This window comes from Suricata suricatta, chromosome 16 (genome assembly GCF_006229205.1).
Source record: "Suricata suricatta isolate VVHF042 chromosome 16, meerkat_22Aug2017_6uvM2_HiC, whole genome shotgun sequence".
NCBI lineage: Eukaryota > Metazoa > Chordata > Mammalia > Carnivora > Herpestidae > Suricata > Suricata suricatta.
Window position 1 is genome coordinate 39853078 of NC_043715.1, and position 22913 is coordinate 39875990.

Here is a 22913-nt window from a genome sequence, read left to right on the forward strand (position 1 = left end):
CCGGGAGGCGGCTGCCGTGCGCGCGGGACTCGCCGTCACAGAAGCGATCCTGCGCTCGCGCCGGGGCCGTGGTCCGCGGAGCCGGCGCCGCCCTGCCGAGCGGGGCTCCACCACGCGCAGCAGCCGCGAGGTGAGGAGGCAGCGGAGGGCGAGAAAGAAATGAAGCGCTTCGGTAGCTTGTCGGAGCGCACACAGCAAAGAAAATCGCTCACAGACGTGGCTAGTGAAAGGAATGGAAATGCATACTTGGGGGAAGGAGCGTCTGGTCCTCCGAGGAGGCTTGAATGCTTTCATGTTTGAGACGGTTTAGTTGTTTCGTTTTCCTTTTGCCCGAGCTTTGTGTGTAATCTGGCACCTTACAGTGTCCTTGTTTCAGAGAGGTGGTGAGGTTAGTGGGTTACACAGAAGTTGGCAGTTTCCTCTCCCGAGCCCACACTCCGGGAATCCTTAGGTGAAGAGATTGTCCTCAGTTCAGATAGCATGTGCGACTAGCAAATACGTTTTGGAAAGAAATTGCTACAGGGGGTTGCTTTCCTAAGAAATTGTGCATCTAAAAGTTCTTGATATTGAAAAGCTAAAATCTGGTCACTGTTACCACCTGATTCGTCTTTGGCATGAGCTATGCCCAAAGTTGATCCTCTGTTTCTGGAAACGCTTACTATAAACATGGCTAAATAATTACAGGATGCTAGTGAGCTGAAGAATTTTTCAGTTTCTTGATTTCCTGCTTCTGGTGGGTCCACTTGGCTTACTCAATCGTTTGTAAATACCTGCCTGAAAAACAGGTAAAAATGAAACTTCATTTTTTTCAGAATATCCTTTAAATTCTCAAGAGCACATCATGACCGTCAGCAGTTGTCTGATCTGGGAGAGGTTGGTTTCATCTGTAGGGATTTGAACAGCACATGGTGAGTCCCTGGTAAAGACAACTAGGGCCTCCTGGGGCTCCGTTAGGTCTTTGGTGTAGGATTGCCTCCCCTGTAGTAGCCACAATTCCAAATGTATTGTGTGTTCTTGGGCGGGAGTTCCTCTTTGGGTTCTTGTAGGTACATTGGTCTCCTACCTTTTTTGGCTTTCCAGCTCTGTTGGTTAAAAAAAATTTTTTTTTTTGTATCATTTCCTAGTAGAGGGTATATTCGTAAACAATGTATGTACTCTTTTTTTTTTTTGTATGTTGTAAATCATAACAAGTAGATTTAAAAGATGACACTAAAAAAAAAAATAAGTGAACATGCATTTGCTCCATATTCCATTGGACCACTTATGTACCCCCAAATGGATGTCCCCTCCTTGGTGGACCCCAGTTTGGTGTCGTGAAGTGAACAGTGGCAGCTAAAAGGAGTGCTGCTCCTTTGGGCAGGTAGTGACTTTGCTTACCTTCACATCTCTTGAAGTATGGAGTTGTCAGGCCCTGGCAACACATGGCCTAAGAACGTGAAGTTATTCATTGGAACACGTAACTGGGCTAAGTAGAAAATCAAGGTTCTCAGTTGAAATAAAGCAAAGACCAGACCAGAAATTGATGTTCACTGTATAGACTCGCTACTCAAAGAAGCAGGTGGAACTGTATTTTTATTTTCCTGTACACCTTTAAGAAAGACCAAGAACTTAAGGAAGTAAGACCATAATATCTTAACACTCCTGATTTAATTGTGGTTGTTTTAAGAGATTCCACTAGAGAATCTATCTCAGTTTTATATACAACATTTATAAAGATAAATGTTTTCTCTTAGCCTATGAGCCAGTATTTGACAAATGTTTCCTTTTTTAAAAATTATTTTCATTTATTTTATTTTTATTAAAAAGTTTTTTTTTAATGTTTATTTTTGAGAGACAGAGACAGAGTATGAGCAGGGGAGGGACAGAGAGAGAGGGAGACACAGAATCTGAAGCAGGCTCCAGGCTGTGAGCTGTCAGTACAGAGCCTGACATGGGGCTCAAACTCAGGAACCAAGAGATCATGACCTGAGCTGAAGTCAGACGGTCAACCAACTTAGCCACCCGGGCGCCCCTCACTTTTTTATTTTAGATAGAGTGCAAGAAGTGGGGGGGGAGAGGGGAGGAGGGAGGGAGAGACAGACAGAATCTTAAGCAGGTTCTACGTTGAGCATGGAGCCTGAAGTGGGGCCCCATCACACGACCCTGGGGTCAAGACTTGAGCTGAAATCAAGAGTGGAATGCTCAATCGACTGAGCCACCCAGGAGCCCCTGGACAAGTACTTCTTGGGCACCACCACTACATGGCTAGCCCTGCACTCCTAGCTGCTGAGCATGTGGACATGAAGACAGAGTCCTGCCTCTGGCTTAGTCTCCTGGGAGAGTTGGCATTGGCAGAGAAACTAGGGGAACACGCTGGACAGAAGTACAAAGAAAAGGGACTGCCTGGCCATTTAGGGGGTTGGCAGCGGTTCAGTGTTGTTGCGGTGTGGACTGTAAGGGAGCAAGGGCCAGAGAGAGAGTGAACACCTTCAGTCTGACCCTGTACACGGGAGCAGGATTGAGTGTTCGAATGCTCTGGAGCCAGTGGTGGGAGGGAACACTGCCAACCCAGAGGGGACCAGTGCCCCTGAGAGATGATGTCAGCCTGAGGTAATTCTGTGGCATTGGGATGGAGAGGGATGGTGGTGGCTTGTAAGTCCTTTGGGGATGTGCGTGGGTAGAATTCTCAGATACCAGTGACTAAAGATTCGGTGCAAGGGAAAATCATCTATGAATATTTTGGAGTGTAGACATTGAGGAAATTTGAATTAAAACTGTATTTTGGGGGGCATGGGCAGGAATATCTGGTTGTCCACATGGGAAAAAATGACAGGAGGATTAGGAAAATTCTTGCCAAGTTTATTTTCCCAAATGAAACTTGAGAGAAATTTGTTTTACTCCTTCTGACTGTTCGGACTTTTCAGTGTGTTGGCAATTTGAATGAACACTACCTGAATTTAAACATTTGAGTAAAAGAAACCGTACCTCCTCATTGTTAATCTGCAGCAGTGGCTCTCACGGCTTTATTGTTAACAGAATCACTTTGGGGTCCCGGTGAAACAAGATCGCCCAGCTGGAGCTCCTGGAGCTCCTGATTCTTCTGTCCCGGCAGCCTGAGAATTTGCATTTCTTAACAAGTCCCCAAGTGCTGCTGTCCACACTTGAGAACTGCTCAGTTTTTTTGCTCCTCCCTGCTCGAATGATTCATATGCGAGGAAACCAGGCGCCACCCTGCTTCCTGTAGAATGAACTTTGGAATCATACTTGTCCACGTAGGAGCCAGACTTTCATTTAGGATTGAATATCCAGATTTGAAATAAACTAGTATTTTTTTGCCCATTGCAGGTGCTCAGTAAGTAAGTGTTTGTGGAAGGGACAAGAGCGTAAGTGACTGTGCACACTAAAATGTGTAACTTTTGGAGGCAGCTGTTTTGCTTGTGTAAAAACAATTGATAATCTGGAGTTGGCTTTTTTGGACCACTTGGCGCTGACCCCCTTTACTTGATTCATTTTCTTTAATGGATTTTTTTTTTTTTTCACTTAAAACTTAAACTTTCTTGGCTTTGGTTGAGGAACTTGAAAATAACAACATTTTATGAGACTGAGGACCTTCAGATTATGAACAACATTTTAAAAGTTCTTTTTATTACTTCTAAGTTTCCCTTGCTTACATTTTTACCAATTTGATAACTACTCTGGTTTTCGAGCCAGAGAGCACATTTTCAAAGTCCCTCCTACCATGGTCAGCCTGGTACCTCAGCAGGTGAGTCAGCTCTTCCTAATCCTGCATCTTCGGACCAAAAGGGACACGGATGTCATTGAATTTGGAGCCTATATCAAAGTTTTTAGTGACTTAGGCATAAAAACCAGAGCATAAGGCGGGAAGAAAAGACTTTTTAGTGACCGAAGCTCATGCATCGTGTATTTTCAGAGTCAGAAGACATCTTACCATTCTACAGCCTTCGTTTGCAAATGGGGAAATCGAGGCCCAAGAAGGGAAGGGAAGGGCTCAGAGCAAAACCAGGGGCGCCAGAGCCAAGGCAGTATTGACCTGCTTCCTGGTCTATACTTCGGATCATTCTTATCTTTGTGTGGTCCATAGATTAGTTTTAAAGATTGAAAACATAATTGGCATATGAGAAATTAGAAAGTTCAGTAAGATGACCATGATCATGATAGTTGAAATGATCCCAGGAGAAGTGTTAAACACGTTTTTAAAAGTTGACTAAAATATTATGCTCACTTTACACCAAATAAACGCACCAAAATAATATGCTCACTTGACACCAAATAAATACCAAATAATGTAGACAGCCACTAACACTTTTAGTGGTAAGGTGGCTCAAATTAATACTAAACTGCCACTGTTTAACTGGAAGAAAAAAATAGGCAACATAGTACATTATCAAAGGATTGTGAAATGCCCATTACTGGAGATGGACTTGGAGTGGATATCATCCATGGTTTGGAAGGAAGCTTCCAAACTTTTCTGCCTTAGTTTTGGAGTGAGAATTGATGGCTCACTAGCTCAGGGCTGCCTGCGTGGCTTTTGAAACGTTGAAAGTAAGGATAGATGGACTTTTTAAAAGGAAAAATTTTTAAAAAGCAGACCAGTAAACAGTGTTTTATACGGAAATGCCCAGCATAAAGGTTTGGGTGAAGCTTCTCATATTTACTAACTGAGCTTAAGAACTGTTAGATGTACTCACTTGAGGCATTTCAGAATTCTGGCTCTGGGTTTTTTCCACTGATGTAGTTTTAGCAGTTTTGTGAAAAGAAAACAGGATAGTTTTATGGTTAATAACATTGCTTTCTGAATTTCTAAGAGTGCTTTGATTTCTTGGGGGACATGGCTCATCATCTTGGTAAGTTTGTCTTGACATGGCCTCAGGACAAGATAGGTATGCTTTTGACACATCTTGAGGCAGTTGTAGGGACCTCGTTGGACTCAGTCATCCATATACGACCAGAGTCTGAAACTGTGGCCTCATTTCTGTGGGCAGCACTGCAGCCGTGCTTTGGACTTGGCGTCTCCCGAGCCCCTCTGCCGGGTGCAGTGGGTGCGGGCACTGCCGCCGCTCAGTCTCCGTCTGGCCTCTGCCCCATGCTTGCTCAGCCGTGGATGCATCTCTAGGGCTTTGATGTCTTTCCTTGTGGTTCAGGTTGCTGTGTTTATTATGTCAAGAAGAAAAGCAGCTCTGGTAAAAGAAGCGTGGTGGTGGTTGGGGGCGGGGTGGGGAGGGGCTGGGGCAGCAACCTGGAGATCTCAGAGCTCCTAAGTCTAGGATCCAAGAAATAAGCTCGGGAAGTCTATGTAAACTATTTATCGCTGAGGTCTTAAAAAAATAAATAAATAAAAACAAGCCAACACCCCTCCCCCCTTTGCAGACTATCCCATAAAGGTGTACTCTGGGAGGAGAGTCGAGTCCTCGGTGACTCCGTGTCTGTGTCTTGGCATCAGGAGTGTGCGGCGACCCTGACGAGTAGTGGGGATCGGGCGCTGCGCTGCGGCACGCTGCTTGACGTGAGCCGACAACCGACACGTCCCCCCTTCTCTTTGCAGGTGTCTCTTCTATCATAATTGATCTCAGGTTTTCCATGTTTAACCCAAACAGCTCATTTCTCTCTGGCAGATTGCCAAGTGCTATTAGTTCATATGTGCTACCCAATTAGCGGTATTCTTTTGTTTTTCCTTCCACTTTTGATAACAGTCACAGATGGGCAGTACCCTCAGGGGTTCAGGTGGGCTGGATTTGGCCTTGTGCTTCTGTACTAACTCACCTTTCTAAATGAAATGATTTAGACTTCTGAAACATTGGAACAGTTGGCAGTTGCTGTAGACTTTCTCAGCATAATCAATTAATGTTGGCCTGCTGTTAGGTATTTGCAAGTTTAATCTCATTTGATCTTGTCATTTCAAACATTTTAATGCAATTTATTTTTTAACTAGGTACATGTGAAGATTTCTTGGCAGCTCAGTTGGGAACCATTGATCACCTTGCCCTCATTTCTACCTGTTTCGTGTCAGCAAGAGAGCGTGCCCAAATGAGCAAGGTAGCACAGCAGAACAGTACTCCTGCAATAAGTGTTATTCACACTCAGGCTCATGCCAGCGGCTTACAGCAGGTGCCTCAGCTGGTGCCTGCCGGCCCCGGGGGAGGAGGCAAAGCCGTGCCTCCCAGCAAGCAAAGCAAGAAGAGTTCGCCCATGGATCGAAACAGTGATGAGTATCGTCAGCGCAGAGAGAGGAACAACATGGCTGTGAAAAAGAGCCGGTTGAAAAGCAAGCAGAAGGCGCAGGATACGCTGCAGAGAGTGAATCAGCTCAAAGAAGAGAATGAACGGTTGGAAGCAAAGATTAAATTGCTGACTAAGGAATTGAGCGTACTGAAAGACTTGTTTCTTGAGCACGCACACAACCTCGCAGATAACGTGCAGCCCGGTGGCACTGACAGTCCGGCAACAACTCCTGATAACACGGGACAGTAGACCTCGCCTCACCCCTTCCGAGTTCCCAGCTGGTGGCTGGCATGTTTAGAGGTGTGACCGCCTGCACCACGCGTGTCAGTGGCCCAACGTTGTCTGTTCCATCATTCAGAGATCCATTGAAGGTTGTTTTCTAGGATCAGCACTGAGGAGTTGATTAGCTGAAAATGTTAGCCATGTAATCCGAATATCTAGTTTTAAATGATACGGATTTTTTGTGGGGATAAAACACATTTTTAAGGTATATGGTAAAAAAAAAAAAAAAGTCCTGGACCTTGATGTTCTTAAATTTTCACTTCCCGAGAAATGCTTCTTTTCTAGGTTGATAAAAGGAATGGGGAACTGGCAGGTCCCGCAGGAGGTTCTTGGTTTTATTGGAGATGGTTAATTGGACTAAGATGTTGAATGCCATTTGGTTGATCTATTTGTGATTTTTTTTTCTAAATTATATACTAAAAATCCTTAGGGCTATAGAAATCAATCACTTTGTGATTTGGAGTGATTTTATGTATAGCATAACCCTTGTTTTAGCATAATTAGTACTGTTTTTCCCAACAAGTACAAGTTTCTGAGCAGCGGTGCCAGGTTAAGTAAGCCCCATTGTGTTTTAAAGGCAGTATACAGCCAGTTGGCTTAAAAATACAAATAATTAGGCGGCAAATAAGCTTTTTAAAAATAAGAATAAAGCATATTAGAATTATGCTTTTGGGATACCTTTGGGTTATTGGATTGGTGTTGTTTTGTTTTCTAACAACAACAAACAGAAGACGACTCTGGTTTAGAGAAACTTGTGTACCAAAATTTTTGTTTCTGTAGATGCTAGTCAAGTAAGCATTTTTAATTGGTCATTTTGACAGGCAGGTTAGTGGACAGAATGTTTACCAGTCGGGACTTAGGTAGTTTCTTCTGTGTCCAAATATCTGCAATGGGGCCATGATTTTTAAAGGCAGAAACATCTTGGTAAGGATCATTTGGCATTTGATCCTAACTGAGTAATTAGAAAAATACATCATCAACTCTAGGCTCTCTCCCAAAATAGTAGTCTAAGGAAACTTGAAAGTGTAAGGTTTAACCTTTAATTTATTTCACGTAAATACGTCTTTTTATGTTGTTCTTGTAACATTTCTTTTTCTAGTTAGTGGGCTACTCTAGACTTTTTGTACCAATGCTTCTGTTTGTTAATTTGTATGCTTTTGTGTCCCATAAATTATTTTAGAAAGGAAATACTGATAAAACTCAGGATACTGACATTTTTGTTGAGACTAAAAAATGGCAATTACTAAAGTCGGGAATCTTTAGTCTGGTTTGTATCAGTGTTGGTAGTTTTGATTATGTTGATTTTTCGTTTTTCTTTTTTTTTAGCACAATTCTAGCTCAGATTTGTTGATGTGTGTGTGTCAGTGTGTGTGTGTGTGTGTGTGTGTGTGTGTCAATGTTAGTCTAGGCTGGTGACAAGAGTCTGAGTCACCTCTGGTTAAAACATTGGTGTTGCCAGGTATCTCATTAGAACCTTTTGGACACGTCGTTTCGTGTTAGGACCCGGAACAGTTCAAGCAAGACGTAACTCAAGTCGCACCCTTAGGTTGGACAGTGCTCTCTTGGGCAGGTGGTTAGCACAGTGGCCCAGGACTCAGCAGAGCCCGCACTGAGTCCGCGAGCCTCTTCCGCATGAGACTAGGACCCAGTGCTGTTCTAGGAGAGCCACTTTCCCCAGTGGCTTCGGTCCCTGGCTAGCCACGGGACAGGATCGGGGTTTCTGTTAGATCCAACCCCAGTGTACTTTGGAGTATCAGTGTACTTACAGATGGATAGATTTTATTGCCTAGTGAGGAGATAGCCCGAGAATCCTACTGAATCTTTCGTAGCTGACTGATGTTATATAATTAACCTTATTAGAGGTGCAGTTAGGCCGCTTGACTCTTGAAGCACCTAGAAAGATGTTACATTACATCCCGTTTACTAAAATATGTGTTTCAGAAGTTGATGTCCCTGTGGAAGATACGGTTACCAATTAGATGGATTGACTTAACTATCTTGGAAAAAGAAGCTTTAGGGAGATCATCAGGGGTGTGCACTGATATTTCAAATCAGAACATAACATTTAAACTCTCGGAAAAATTGATGCAAGCTTTCCTCTTACCTATGCAAACAAGAACTTTAGCACAAACAGTCCTTTTGTGTAGAACAAAAATGTTAACCACTGTCTTGACTGTCTCACTGAAGTGTTTGGGAATGAAAGTTTTTAGTTTGATAAGATTTATCAGTATAAAATGGAGGGAAACCAAGTATGGGGAAAGGGTAAGTTTAGAACTTTGGGAATTGTAAAATGGCTAGTGTAACTTTTGTTCTGTGGGTTACATGTGAACCGTTAGGACTGGATCTGCCTCTGCAGGCAGGGCCGGCGGTGTAGGAACTAGGCTTCCGTGAGCAGTTCTCATGCAGCCGCGTCTCCCGAGATGGGCGCGCCGGCGGGTCGGAGCTCTCCTGCTGTCTGGCCCCTTTCAGTTACTGGGATGTGAGCTTAGATACTTGGGATTCTTACTAAGCAGTAGTAAGACGTTAACAGCATATGACCAGATTTTTGAAATTCGGGTCATGAGTGTGAAATTCTGAAATTTGTGTTTCAAAAAAGTAGTGTGTGCAATTTAATATTTGGTATTAAAAGGTATCAGCTTTTGATGTTTCTTAATCCTCATTAGAGGGCTTGAAACTTTGTACCTGAACCACACAGTTAGCACTCAGAGTGCTCTTTGATGCCTTAGAAGTGGGAAGCAATTTTTTGTTTGACAGAAGCTAGGGAGGAGAAGTCCATTCTATAGCTGTTAGATCTGCCTCAGGAAAAAGCCCTTCACTCGTTCTTTGGTTCCTGGCTTTCCTCAGTTTGTGAGATTACTCTATTTTTTTAAATATAATTTTATTTCTTCCAATGAATTTGAAATAAAACAAACTTTGGAATAATGACTGCATTTCATTGTGCGTTTCTTTATGTTTGACACCAGGGAGGTAGTCCAGGCGTCAGACCGCTCCGAACAGCAGCCAGATGTGCTGCGGTCTCTCCTGTTTCCGGCCCAGGGCAGGGCGCAGGTCCGGGAGCGTGGGGGACCGGCAGGGGTGCTTTGGTCCAGCCTAGATGTCCCCGAATGGCCACGAAGATCCTTTTCTGTGAATGCAGAGCGCCTGTCTCCATGCCTCGTCCCGTGCTCTCGTCCCCAGGCGTGTGCTGGGACAGGGGGCTCTGCCGCTTTCCCGCGCAGACACCTGGTGTCGTGTGCGGCTCCCAGACTCGTCCTTCGGGCCTCGAGGTCGAGGCAGTGTCAAAGGAAGGCCTTTCCCCTAACAGTACAATTTATAGCACGTCCATCATCTTCATTTACACGATGCCCGAGTGCCTCTAACCAACACCGAATCCAAGTGACTTGAGTGTGTCACGGGAAGGTGTCATTTAGATACTTCTGCGAGCCCTCAGCTATTTTCAGGTCTTGGGAACTAGGTTTCCACTCACTGCGCCTTAATGACGATTGAAGTGCAGTCATCGTTTCTGTGGGTAGGGCGTCCCGTCCTGAGGGACTGTATACGGAGGTGATCGTGAAGGTGCCGGCTCTGCTTTAATGAAAGCACTTTTGGACCTGCCCCTCCAGTGCCTGTCGGCATGCGGCGTCCCTGTGCGTTTTCCTTGTGTTCAGTCACCCACCCTGAATGTTCTTTCACCGCAGCACCCACTCCTCGAAGATCCCTAGGCCCGGAAGTTATGCAGGAGCGCCCTGAGGGGCTGGGGGGTGCAGAACCGGCTCGGAAAGCAAAGCGGGGTGTACTCTGTTGCAGCCCGAGGCCTGGCTCTGGCCACAGCCTTCAGAGCGGCTGTCAGAGCCAGCTGCCTTCCCACGCCCCCACCTCTCCGTCCTGCCTCCTAAATGTGCCCCCCCCCCACCGTCCTCCCTTGTCTGAACTTGGTCTCCTCGGCCCACTGCATGCTCTCCAGAACCTTCTCATTCCCCACTGCACCCAGGGAGACCGACTCCTCATGATGGGGCTCCATTTGGTCTTACTCCCTTAATTTCCCTCCATCCTCTGTCCCTCGTGCCTTTGCTTCGCTGCAGGGTTCTTCTGAGCTCTTTTTACTCCTTAGAACAGCGCACGTCTGGATGCTTCCTCTTTGTCTTGCTCTTCACTCTGATCCCTTGAACCCTCTCCATCTCAGCACCCCCCCCCCAGCTTTCTAGACAAGGTCAGTCCTGTTACTTCCTTCCCTTCGTGGCACTTTTCAGTGTGTAAGATCGTGTATTTGTAGCCTGCTTGGGATTCTCTCTCCCTCTCTGCCCCTCCTCCGCTTTCTCAAAATAAACTTAAAAAAAAAAAGATATATTTGTGCTTGTTTGTTCAAGGCGAAACCTCTCAGGAAACTACAGGCTCGGGGAGCAGGGACCCTGTTTTTATGCTATACTGGCACATAATAGATACTCAATTATTTATTAAATGAAGACTAGGCCCTTCCAGGGTTTCAGAAAGGCTTGCTCAGTGCGGTTCAGCTTTCTGGAAGGGCCTCTAATGTATTTCTGAAGCTGTATGGATTTCTGCAGAGGTTTGGAGACGAGGAGTTGGGTGCTCCCTCTGGAACATGGGGTAGCGGGGGTAGCTGTTGTGGGCCCAGCCGCCCCCAGCCCTGCACCGGCAGAGAAGGCCCTTGCCTTACTGACCTGGGCAAAACCAGCCATCCCTATGCTCCCAGGGTCCCTCTTGGACAAAAAACCTTTAGTTACTGAGAGTTTTCTTTACTCTTTTTAACTTCTTGCTTGATAATCATGGGAAAATCAGTTTGCGTAGGACATGTCCCAAGGAAAGGAAGGAAAAAGGTGTATGATACACTCAACTATGTTTAAAAAAATTTTTTTTAATGTTTTATTTATTTTAGAGACAGTGTGAGCAGGGGAGGGTCAGAGAGAGAGGGAGACACAGAATCTGAAGACAGGCTCTGAGGTGTCAGCACAGAGCCCGACACAGGGCTCGAACCCACGAACCACGAGATCATGAGCCAAAGCCTGATGCTCAACCGACTGAGCCACCCAGGCGCCCGGCTGTGTTTTTTAATGAACATCAGCTAAGCTGTCCCTTTAGTTTCAACCTGTCACTGATTGTGTCCTGGCGGTGGGGGAATGGAAGCCTGTGTCTCAGATACAGCTGGGCTGGATGGAGACCTGTTTGGTGAACTCATACTTCTGACACCCAAGACTGTCATTACTCAGACCGCTCAGTGTCACCAAGAACTTAGGGACTGTGCACCAGCAGAAAACCTGAAAAAATGACTTATAAATCTGAGAAGCAGGGCGTCTGGGTGGCTCAGTCAGCAAAGCATCTGACTCTTGGTTTGGGCTCAGGTCATGGTCTCACAGTTCATGAGTTCAAGCCCCATACTGGGCTCTGTGCGGACGATGCGAGGCCTGCTTGGGATTCTCCCTCTCTCTGCTCCTTCCCAGCTCACACATGTGCTCTCTCAAGATAAACTTAAAAAAAAAAAACACCCAAGAAGCAAACAGGAAAAATGGTTTAACTTGGTCACTTCCCGAGCACTTTTGCATGCCTGTCGCAGGAAGAAATCCATTTGTACTAAACGCCTCGGTGACTTTTCAAAACATCTAGCCTGGGCTACAGCGCTTCCCCCCCCTCCCCATGGTGGTTTCACCTCTGGGGTCCTGTCTTCTCATGTGCCCTCATCTTGGCTTGAGACCTGGCTGACAGCCCTGTGAGGAAGACAAGCCTGGACCGGTTTGGCACAGACCCCTTCCCCCCACCCGGCAGGTGGCCCTCAGCAGGCACCTGATCCAGCGGCCCTGCGGTCTCGCTGCCTGAGTGGAACTTGGTCTGTGGGTTTGTGCTTGGGGAAGACATGGTCTCAGCCGACACGGAGGCCAAGGCTCGCCTCTGCCCCGGAGCTGCTCTGCCTGGCAGCGTCTCCAGGCAGATGCCGGCTTGGCTGGTGCATCAGGGCCGGGGATGTCTGCACGTCTCAGGTTTTAAATAACTATGCCTTCAGTGCTACCTAAATTCTGCCCCTTCCAGAAACCTAGCTTTGACGCAGTAACCATGTCAAAAATGGCTTCTTCCTCTACAGGTTCACCCGTTCACGTGCAGAGGAGGCCGGCTCCAGCCGTGCACTGAGCCCCTGGTCTCTGCCGTCAGCGCCGCCTTCTAGGTCGGGCCCGCAATGCTCATCCGCAAAGGGAGAGACAGGGAGCCGTGCACAAAGGACCATTTTTGGAAACTTTTTATTGTAAATTCCATTCTGCATATCGATTTTTGAGAGAAAACACTGGAAATGGATCTTCCCTGAGCAGAGAATACAAATGACAGCAAGACACATTTTAGTTGCTACTAAAGCACAGAACTATTTTCCATTAGTGTTTTAAAAGCCACTGTCATTCAAGCAAAGTAATAGCAGACTGAGGTGTGATCTTGCAGAAGGTTAAGAAAGATCTTCTCCCGAGGAATCAGCGTGATTGAACACGGACACGGCCATGTGATCTCTGGGCGCCCGTCTTGCCCATGAGAAGGCTGCCCGTCCTGAAGACGAGGCCCTGGTCCCACTGGGTGCCCCCAGCTGGCTCTACTTGGGGCCAGAGAAGGGAGTAAAGGCCTTGTCGCTGCCTGCCATGCAGGCCTCGATCTCCTCCACCGTGCGGGGCACGCAGGTCAGCAGCTCCATGCCGCTGTCGGTCACCGCGACGTCCTCCTCGATGCGGACCTGGGTCGGGACGGCAGACACTCGTGACTTCGGAGCCCGGCCTCCTGTGCCTGATTAGCGAGTGGGAGCGGCCCCTTCTCAGGAGCGGCCTGTCCCATCTGCCGTGGAAGGGGCTGGCCTCCAGGGGAGGCTGTGGACGGAGGGCTCCTCCCATGGGGCCTCTGCTCCTGCCACCTGCCTGCCCGGTCTGTAACAGACCAGGACAAAGGGCAGGCCAGGCCCTTGTCCAGTGAGGGGGCGAAAAGCACCCCTCCTCCCACTAGGGCTCCTGTGTGGGGACGAGGAGGTGACACACGGCAACGTGCCCGGGGTGGCGATGGGGGGGATGTCCTGGAAGCAGAGACCCAGGGCCTGCGGGCACTCACCCCACCAAAGCCGCGGAAGCGCTGCAGGACCTCACGGTTGAAGAAGCAGGCGCGGGCCGGGTCGGCCAGGGCCTCGTCCAGAAGGTGGTCGATGAAGTAGATGCCCGGCTCCACGGTGAGCACCATGCCGGGCTCCAGCTGCCGCGCGGTGCGCAGGCTCCGCAGGCCGGGCTCATCGATGCGCTCCACGCCCTGCACGGGAGGGAGGCGTGGGGGCCTGAGCAGACTGGCCCCCGCCATGCTCTGATCCCTCCGGCGCCGTGAGGGGGGCTCTGTGACCTGCAGGGGCTCTGGCCCCGGGCTGCCCCTGCTGCGCTGTGCCCTGGGCGCTGCGCTAAGAACCTCTACGCTCCTCCGTGGACGCCACCCCTTGCTACGCCCAGAAGTGCCTGCCGGAGCCCCGCGGACAACCTGCGCGCACACCCCAGGGCCGCCCGCCCGCGCTACCCTGGAGAAACCAAACTCGTGAGGCCCAGAGAGCTCTCCAGGGGCCCGAGCGGCTCCCCGCACCACCTCTTTTCCTTCCGGGCAGCTCCCTTGGAAACAGGCCACAGAGGCGCTGGGCGCCGCTCCCCCAGGCCCCGTCCAGGGTCTCCCATGTGGCCTTCCAGGATGGGGTGGGGGGACAGGTGCCGTGGGCAGGACAGGCTGGCCGCACCAGCTGTAGTACACACGCTCAGATGCACGCCGAGGGGACACGTGGGCGTCCACCTGGCTCAGGCCTCTTGCTGCTCACGGGCGTGGCCAACACGCACGTCCTCAGGCCCCCAGGCACCCATCCAGCCCTTGGCCAGGGCCAGGGCCGAGGGGGCAGCAGGCAAGCTCTGCAGCCGAGCTGCCGCTGGCCCCGCCCCGCCCGCGGCTCCTCCCGGGAGGCCCAGCTGCTGGACGTGGAGCTGCCGTTTCTGACTGTCCAGGGCCCAAGAACATCAGACTTCAATTAGTGGTTCACGCAAGGTAACCAGAAGCGGGCGGGCTCGGTCCCCACAGCTGGGCACAGCAGGGAAGGCTGCGACCAGGATTCCACGTGGGTGGGGACAGAGATGCATGTGCAGCCTCCCCAGCATGAGCCCGGCTGGGGCGGAGGTGATGAGGGGACACCAAGGCGCTGTGACCCCTGATGGGTCATGCTTTGGATACAGATGCCCATCTGGAGTGGTACCAGGTCCGGTGACACTTTTGGCTGGGAGGGGCTGGGGACGAGGAAGGGCCCGGTCTGGAATGACGGTCCCTGTGCTCAGGTGAGGTGCTTGCAGGACACAGCAGGGCCTCTGCCATCTGACGTCTGTGGGTGCCCCTGGGCACCCCCTCCCTGTCCCTCACCTTCGGGCTGCCCCCTGAGTGCCTGTCCCCTTCCCTCTACTCCAAGGTCGGCAAAGCCAGGGCCCCGGTGGAGGCGGAAGCCTGGTCAGGTCACATCTCACCATCCCTCGGTCACTGTGCCCGCACTGAGCTGCTCCATGGGTGTGCCCAGAGGAGGGCCCGTCCGCTCAGGCCTCTGGAAAGTTCCAGGACCACCACCCAGACTGCAGGTGAGGGGAGAAGGGACCCCGGGGGCAGGAGACCACACCCACCCCAGCCGCCTGGCCTCCACCCCTGAGACCACTGGCTCTCGAATCTCTCCCCACGAATGCCAGCCTGAGCGGGGTCGGGAGAAGCACGGGGGCTGGGCCGGGGAGAGGCCAAGCGCCCCCCGCCCCCCCGCCCTGTGGGGAGAGGGGGCGCCTGCCCGTGCCGTGGCCACACCGGCTTCCGCTGGGGCAAGGGCTGGCCGGGGCCCCTGCTCTGGCTGGGCCCTGAGCAAAGGGGGCCCAGATGTGTCTGTAGGCCTGAAAGAAAACAAATGACTTTTATAGGAAAAGCCATATTTTTTCTACACTGTTTATCTGTCAAAAGAATAGACTCTGGGAGCACAAAGGGCTGCTTACTGGAAAAGATAAAAGCAGCTTGCTGCCAATTTTCTCCGGTGGAAAAAAAGAGCCCTGGCGACTAATGAATAACGAACCTCAGTTAACAATGTCTGGAAGGCCCTGCTCTTGGCTCCCTGTACACAGTGTGACGGATAGAAATTAGGAAATTAAAACTGACTTTGTTTCTCCAAATTTAACTGTTTACACTTGAGGAAAAAATAATTGAATAATAATGCTTCTCTTGAGCAATTTTTCCCCCCAAAAATCGTTCTTAGTGCTTTCAAAATACCCTGCAGCCAACAGGCCAAGCCTAGTCTTGGCTAACTGGTGGTGGGCCCCAGGGTGTGCACCGATTGCATAATCAGCCCCCTGCACCTTGGGCACCGGGCCAGGCGGCAGGGCCGGGCTCACCCCCACCCACCCGGGGCCCGGAAAGACCGCAGCCACCTGCTGGGCAGGGCCTCCCCAAGGCTGGCTGCGAGCACCCTCTGGGTGGTCCTTTCAAGAATCGGTGGCTAGGAGGGGAGGGGAAAGCCCTGTCTGGAAATGCCCACAGAGGCCTCCCTCCCGCGCCAAGGGTGCCTCGAGTGCCTGCCAACGAGGAGGCCACAGGGGCGAGGCGCGCTGCCGGGCTTCTGAGGGGCGCCGGGCTAGGGCCAGCGTGGTGCCTCACCACCCTACCTGAATGAGACTGGAGGCGGGGACACGCGGCCTAAGACCCAGCTCTGTGGGGACCCCACATGCTGGACACTGACTTCCACCCTTCGGGACAGCTGTCGCCCCCAGCGCACAGCCTGGGGCTCACCAGGTAGAGCATACCCATCAGTACTAGGGCCTGAGGTGACAGCCACCAGGGGTCACACACTCCAGGAAACATGGCAGCAGCAGCCTGAACCAGGAAGCACCAATGGCTTCAGGAGAGACAGGAGGGGCAGGGGGCCCTGTGGGACCCCAGCTGTCTCCCAGAGCCTTGACCCCCATGCGCAGGGCCAGGCTCAGCGCTGCCTCACAGGCAGACCACTGGCTGACGCGTCCACACTGACCTCGGGGTAGCCTCCCACGTCGTGCACATCAATGCCCAGGAAGTGGCCGAGCCCATGAGGCATGAACACGGCTCCCAGGTGGACCTGGACCATGGCATCGACGCTGCCGGTCAGGACACCGATGTGGGTCAGCTCCTCCAGGTGGATGCGGTCAGCCAGGCGGTGCATGTCAGGCCACCAGACCCCTGCGGCTCCAAAAGAGGCTACAATGAGCTGTGGGCACTGGCGCTCTGGCGGGGGCCCCCAAGGGCAAGTCCAGGGGACCCATGGAGCCCCTGCACTGGCTAAGGCAGGAGGGCCGGCAGTGAGCAGTGAGGATGCTACGGCGTGGGGCCCCATGACCCTGCCTCTCTGTCAGCTGTGACCTCAGGGGTAGGCTCCTGTCACCGGGGCCAGGCGTCCAACTTAGGTCTACTCCCCAGCCCGCATCGCGTCTGCCCTCGGCCAGCACGTGCTGCCAGGGCCCGGAAGGTTCCTGAGCATCAGGAGGAGAAAAGCCTATGTCCCTGACAGCGCGGGGCTGCCTTAGTGAGCTCCGGACCACAGCTCAGGGCCTCAGGCTGTGGGGCGAGGGCAGGCTGCACAGCCGAAGTGGGGCTGAGTCGCTCCTGGAGCCGCGGCGGGGAGCAAAGGTTTCAGGGTGAAGGTGCAGCCCGCACGGCCTCACAGGCTCGCCGGCAGGGGTCTGTGGCTCAGCCTGCCGCCAGCCGGGGTGCACCATCTCCACGGCAGGCCCCGCAGCCAGGCCCCAGACTCCAGCCCATCTCTGCCCCATGCTTCTGGGGCTTCTGGTCAGCGTGGAGAGCATGTCCCCAGGCACCGAGTTTCGGGGCAAGCAAGCTCAGGGGCTCTGCCCAGGGACCTCAGGCAGCCACCCTCAAACAGCCTTGGCCATCGTGGGGCTACACCAGCCCCGCCCACTGGGCTGGCGGGGTCCTGCTCCAGCCTCCCTCCAGGGCACCGGACACCCCACCTAAGTACCACACCAGGATTATGGCTGGTGAAGCGCCCTGCTCCACGCCACAGGGCTGAGTCTGGGGCAGGCCACATGCTGGTGGAGGCCGGACACGTGGGGCCAGGCAGGCAGGGTGGGGGCGCACCCCCCGAGCAGTGCTGCAGCCAGAGAGGCGGCCAGTGCCAACCCTTGCAGCCTCCTCACTGCTGGGAGCGACACTGGCTCCCACAGGCACCCCCATGATGGCCTGCCCTCCACACCCCCCCGGCATGGATGACGGCAGCTGCAGGGGGACACCTGACACCCTGCACCACTGGGAACCGGCACAGACCCTGTGCCTGCAAGGGCTGGGCCAGCAGGTCTGGGCTCGGGGCTGGCAGAGGGCAGCCCAAGGGCTCAATCCAGGGGTAGAGAGAGAGAACGGCCGACTCGGGGACACAGGGCATCATCCTTCAGGCCCTCACTGGGCACCAGTTCTCTACCTGGGCTCCCTTCCCTGCCAGGGACGGAGGCCCCGGTTGGCTCTTGGGCTGGCTGGAGGCACAGCGCTGAACCCCCCTCCTGGGAACCACGCGCAGGCTCTGAGTGGGGGGTGAGGCCTGCCGTTCACAGCACGGGGCCGGCCAGGGGCCCAAGGCACAGGGAGGCCGGGGAGGGAGGCCGGGCTCCCGAAGCCTGACCTGCCTCAGCCCACAGGGTGCCAAGGGAGTGGCGGCATCCTGGGGTCCGGCTGTACCCACTCCAGCAGCGGGGAGAGCCTGGTTCGAAGCCCTGAAGGCAGTCAGGGCATCCTGGAATGGAGGGCTGGGTCTTGGATCCCAGCTCGGCTGCTCACCCACCTCCGTGGGGCTCGGATGCCTCCTTTCATCAAACAGCTGCAGTGCGGGCCCTGGAAGGCCGGCCACGGAGACTGGCATCTACCGGGGGACTGGGTCAGTAACCCCCAAACTGTCGTTGGTCACTGTTCTTCTATCACTTACGGCCCAGCCAGACCCTACTTCAACGCTGGATGTTCGCTGGGTTCTTGGGGTTCGGGCCAAGCCTGCCCTGCCTCGTGTCCCCCGCTCCCCCGAGGCCGATGCACCCCACTTCGCCCTCTGCAGGCCAGGCTACCTGTTACAGCCACACTCATGGGCGGCCTGGAGTCAGACCCGCTGCTAGGGTCTCGACATCCACGGGCCCTGCCCCTGGAGGGTCCTCCCCCAGCACTGGCTCCGCGGTCCGGGTTACTGCCCTCCGAGCACCCTGTCCCCTGGACAGGTCTGCCTGCTCGATCCTCGGGACCAGAGAACGTGCTGGTTCAGGGGCAAAAGCACAGCAGGCTCTTCCCCAAGGTGAGGATCTGGGCCTGAAAGTGCCCCCAGGCAGCTCTGCACCCCCGCCCGCCTGGCCCCCAGGCCGAGGGAAGGCATCCTGCACGGTGGCTGGCACGCGCCCCAGAGCAGCTCCGGTCCTCTTGGAAAGGGCCCTTTCCCGGCGGCCGAAGGGAAGCCCCGGGAAGCGGCCTGACGTCAAACCTGGCGGCCTTCCAACTGGGCTGCGGCCCCACAGAGAGGAGTCAGGTATAAATCATGCGCAGCCGGCAGCTCGGCTCCTCTCCTGTCCTCCTGGGGCAGGACGCGAGGGCCCGGGCGGTCCCCACGGCGCCTCCAGCCCTTGCCTGCGTCCTCCGGGCCGGCCCTGCACACGCTCTCGTGGCTGGCAGGGGGCTGCTGCCTGTGTGTGGTTAGGGCTGTGACAGGGATCCAGCCTCCAGCACTTGGCCCCAGGGTCTGGCCCAGATGGTGGTTACGACACCCTCGGCCAGCACGGGGGCCCTCAAGTGTGTGAAGGTTGCCGGCCTCGGGCTGGGCCGGAGGAGCCGATGCAAGCCAGGGACCCCGGCTCCCGCACGACCTCAGGGCCCGCGTGGCCAGCTCGAGGCTCAGCGGTCCCCTAAGCCCACGCGTGCTGGGGACGCCACACTGGGGACCACACTGCAGACTGGGCGTCTGCGGCTCTGCCCGCCCACCATCCAGCAAGCACCAAAGCTTTGTCCCACCTTCCCTGACATACCTCTGGAACTGAGACCCTGACCTCTCCTGGACCCCTGCCCGTTTCCTCCCCAAGCCTTGCAGGGCCTCATTCTCCTGTGCCCCCATGAGGCTGAGACGACTGACACTGTCTTCAGAACGTGGTCGGCCCCTGCCCTGACACAGTCCCTGGTTCCTCGGCCTGGCTTTCTCCAGCCTCACTGCCCATCCGCCCCTGCTTCCCTGGGCCTTCTGCCCGCTGGCCCCTCAGCTGGGACCACCTCTCCAAGGTCCTCACCTTCCCACACTCTCTTCTGTGGGCCTCGGTGCTAAGACCTTGTCCAGGAAGCCCTCCCGGACTGCCCCTTCCTGTGCTGTCAGAGCTCTTCCCACCAGTGGACCGTGCACTGGCCAGCGGTGGCCTGGTCAAAGCCTGTGAGTCCCGAGAGGAGGGACCTGTGTCCTGCTCCATGCCTGGCAACTGTGGGGCCTGAGCAGAAGTCCCGGCCCGCCTCACGTCTTTCTCCTGCAGCCAGCGCTGTGACCTCACGGGCCCGGGGTCCAGGTGTGCCCCCCACCCTGCTCCTCTGTGCATTCGGACCCTGGGGTGCCAGGGGAGCATCTAGGTTTTTGCCCATTATCTGCCTGTTGGCTCAGAGAGACCAGAGAGCCGGGTGCCCTGGCCCCAGGTCACAGGCTGATCTGTGCCCACCTGGCCCCCCCTGAGGCCGCACCTCTCCCAACAGGCCAGGGTCCAGGCAGGCTCCTGGGAGCCTCAGCAAGCAGCATCCCTCATGGCCTGAGGCCGCCTGCCAGAGTGCAGCAGCCCCAGGGGCTCAGGCCGAGCGAGCTCAGCCAGGAGGGCCCTGAGAGCGGAATCCTCCTAGCTACTTCCAGACAAAGAGCTTACTTCATACAAAGACAATGGCCCTCAGGAGACCACGTGTGCGCCAGGCCTTGGGGGTGCTGCAAGGCAGGCGCAGGCCTTGGTCCCCGGGCAGGCCCTGTGGGCCGCAGGGAGCGCCTCGTGGGCCAAACTGGCCCAGGGCTGAGGGCTGAGGGCCCGCCCCACCGCAGACCTGGCTGCTGCCAACCTCCGGGGACCTATTCACCCTGCGGAGGGGCAGGGAGCAGCGTGCGCCCCGGGGCTGCAGGCGCCTTGATGCTGAGTGGGGTATGGTTGCCTCTCAAGTCTCTGCATGCTCCTTCCGCCACCCCCCCCAACCCCCAACCTTGGCCAAGAGCCTGAGGGAGTAAATGAGGCCAGGGAGGGTGGGAACTTGTCCACCATCCTCCAAGCCGGCAGGGGGGCCTCTCAGGGCCCTCACGGACATCCTCTTCTGTCCTGGCTCTTGCCACAGAGGGCACCTACAGACCAGGAGGCACACTGTCCCCGCACCCTTCCGCTCCAAGCCATCTCGAAGGAGGGCCTGAGGGGAGCCGGGCCACTCCTGCCCCGTCCCTGCCTGGCAGGAAGGCAGGGCTGGCAAGGGCACCCCAACCCCAGGCCACGGCAGACCCGCGTGGGGCCACGCGGGCCAGCACAGCTCCTGGGGGCCCTTCTCCTGCCGGGTCATCTGGTGGCTACGATAGTGTCCTCTTGCCGTCTCACGGTTGCTCTGGGGGCAGTCTGCTTCTGGTTTTGCGCTGGCTGCACCAGCCCCCACCCCTAAGTGGGAGCCAGGACACCAGCCGGGCCAGGAGTGGGGTTGCTGCCCACGGCTGCACGGGCGCAGCGATGAAGGGGGCGTTCACACACACCTGGTGCTTTCGCAGCGGCCGAGAGCGGGACCCGGAGCCGAGCGAGCAGGCTGTCCCGCCTATGTGGGGTCCTGTGGCAGTGCAAGTTGGCGGGGGAAGGGGGGCGGACTACAGCCTAAGCAGGGGGGTGGGAGGGCGGGCCAGCGCGGGCAGGTGAGCACAGCGGGAGACGGAGACGAAGTGCTGGAAGCGGGAAGCGCGGCTGCCAGAGGTGACCTGCGGCTCCGTGGTGGCCGGAGGGACGAGGGACAAAGCAGACGCAGCGACAGCAGTCTTTGGGGACCTCCTGCTGGGGTTGACCCCAGGCCTTCCTCGCAGGGGCTGAGGGGTCCCACCGGCATACTCCCTGGTACTCATGGGGACCAGGCGGGCTACAAGGGGTCGGCCACCTGCCCCGACACAGAAGCCAGGAAGAGCTTCAATTCCACCCAGCCATGGCGGCCAGACCCCTGCCGTAGGGGACACCGTCCCAGATGCGGCTCCTCCGAGGGGGCTCGGCCATCCAAGGGGAGGATCCCTGGCTGGCGGGGGGCAGGGGGGAGGCCCCGCACCCCCCGAGCCTGGGCTCTGTGTGGGCTGCTTCTCTGGGCAGCTCACTGTGAGCCGCTGTCTTTATTTGCTCTTCCCTGGAAGGTCGCGGGACGCGGCCATGCAGCCTCAGCAGCTCTGTGTCCTGGCCCAGCAGTCGAGCCCACAGACCAGGGCACTTCCGCTAGGCCAGGACACGGGGCTCCTTGCGGCTGTGGGGAGAGGTCGTGTCCCCCTGTGAGCGGCTCCGTGGGCACAGTCTGGCCCATCTGGCATGGGAGCTGACAGAGTTGGCCCTCGGGAACGCAGGACTGTCAGTGTGTCGCGATCCCCAGTACCGGGGGGAGAGGTGGGGGCGACGGCAGGGATCTGTTCCTGCCCCGCACAGTCTGTGGAGACCAGCTCAGCTGGGCCCAGCCTTCTGCCGCCCCCGGAGGGGTGTGGCCAGGCACGTCCAGGGGACAGAGCACCGGGCTACTTGGGGCCCTGGGGGCTAGCCTGCGGCCGGACCACTTTCTGGGCAGAATGAAGACTGCTCTGTCAGCGGACTGATGGCCAGGACACCGCTGGGAAGTGCTACCCGGGTGCGGCGGACCTTCCTGAGGGGGGGTGGGCGAGCCCCACCTCGGCCATCACCCTCCTCCCAGCACTCAGCAGAGGCTAACTAAGGGCCGCCAGGGGCTTGCGGCCTGGAGCCCGGAGCTGACAGAAACCATCCTCTCAAAGCTCCGCCTGCCATCCCTCCAGCCCTCACCCTCCCTCCCCAACCACCCAGCACGCGTGGCCTCACGCTGCCGGCTTGTCTCCAGTGTGGTGGCCAGCTCTCCGTTTCTGTGCTGCAGCCCCCCCTTCCTGAGGGGTGCCCCACGGGGCGCGGGTGCACGGGCTCACGGAGCAGAGCTTGGCTCCGACACTGAAGGGGGGCGCACCGGCCCCTTCCAGCCCGTGGTCTGGACCGGCGGAACGTCCACATTCACAACCCCTCGTGCGCGGATCGAGAGGCCGCGTGAGGAAAAGTGGGCGTGGTTTGCTCGGCTCGCCAGGGGCCGGCCCAGCTGGGGGCAGCGGCGGAGGGGCGCAGCGTGGGGAGCACGGCGGAGGGGCCCAGCTGGGGGCAGCGGCGGAGGGCGCAGCGTGG

The 22913-nt window shown here is 55.1% G+C and overlaps 2 protein-coding genes across 5 annotated transcripts in view; one reads left to right on the top strand and one right to left on the bottom strand.

The window, feature by feature from the left end:
- The first annotated feature begins 15 nt into the window (after positions 1-15).
- Positions 16-9426, top strand: CEBPG (CCAAT enhancer binding protein gamma). 3 transcript variants are annotated; one of them, XM_029925639.1, is made up of 3 exons: positions 16-130; positions 813-908; positions 5930-9426. In XM_029925639.1, the coding sequence occupies exon 3, from the start codon at positions 6025-6027 to the stop codon at positions 6466-6468; it is 444 nt and encodes a 147-aa protein (XP_029781499.1). In that variant the 5' UTR covers positions 16-130; positions 813-908; positions 5930-6024; the 3' UTR covers positions 6469-9426. The 3 variants fall into 3 exon arrangements, with proteins under 3 accessions (XP_029781499.1, XP_029781500.1, XP_029781501.1); XM_029925640.1 differs by lacking the exon at positions 813-908; XM_029925641.1 differs by lacking the exons at positions 16-130; positions 813-908 and adding an exon at positions 5280-5542.
- A 3282-nt stretch (positions 9427-12708) lies between these two features.
- PEPD (peptidase D) overlaps positions 12709-22913 on the bottom strand; it is a 106171-nt gene continuing 95966 nt past the window's right edge. For both annotated transcript variants that reach the window (XM_029925016.1, XM_029925017.1), the window contains exons 13-15: positions 16520-16704; positions 13567-13758; positions 12709-13201 (exon numbers count right to left, since the gene is read on the bottom strand). In XM_029925016.1, coding sequence (XP_029780876.1) covers positions 13064-13201; positions 13567-13758; positions 16520-16704 — 515 coding nt within the window. In that variant the 3' untranslated portion in view covers positions 12709-13063. The remainder of the gene's footprint in view (positions 13202-13566; positions 13759-16519; positions 16705-22913) is intronic.

Coding starts and splice junctions, on each gene's coding strand:
- CEBPG (XM_029925639.1), top strand. CDS start 6,025: ATGAGCAAGGTAGCACAGCAGAACAGTACTCCTGCAATAAGTGTTATT.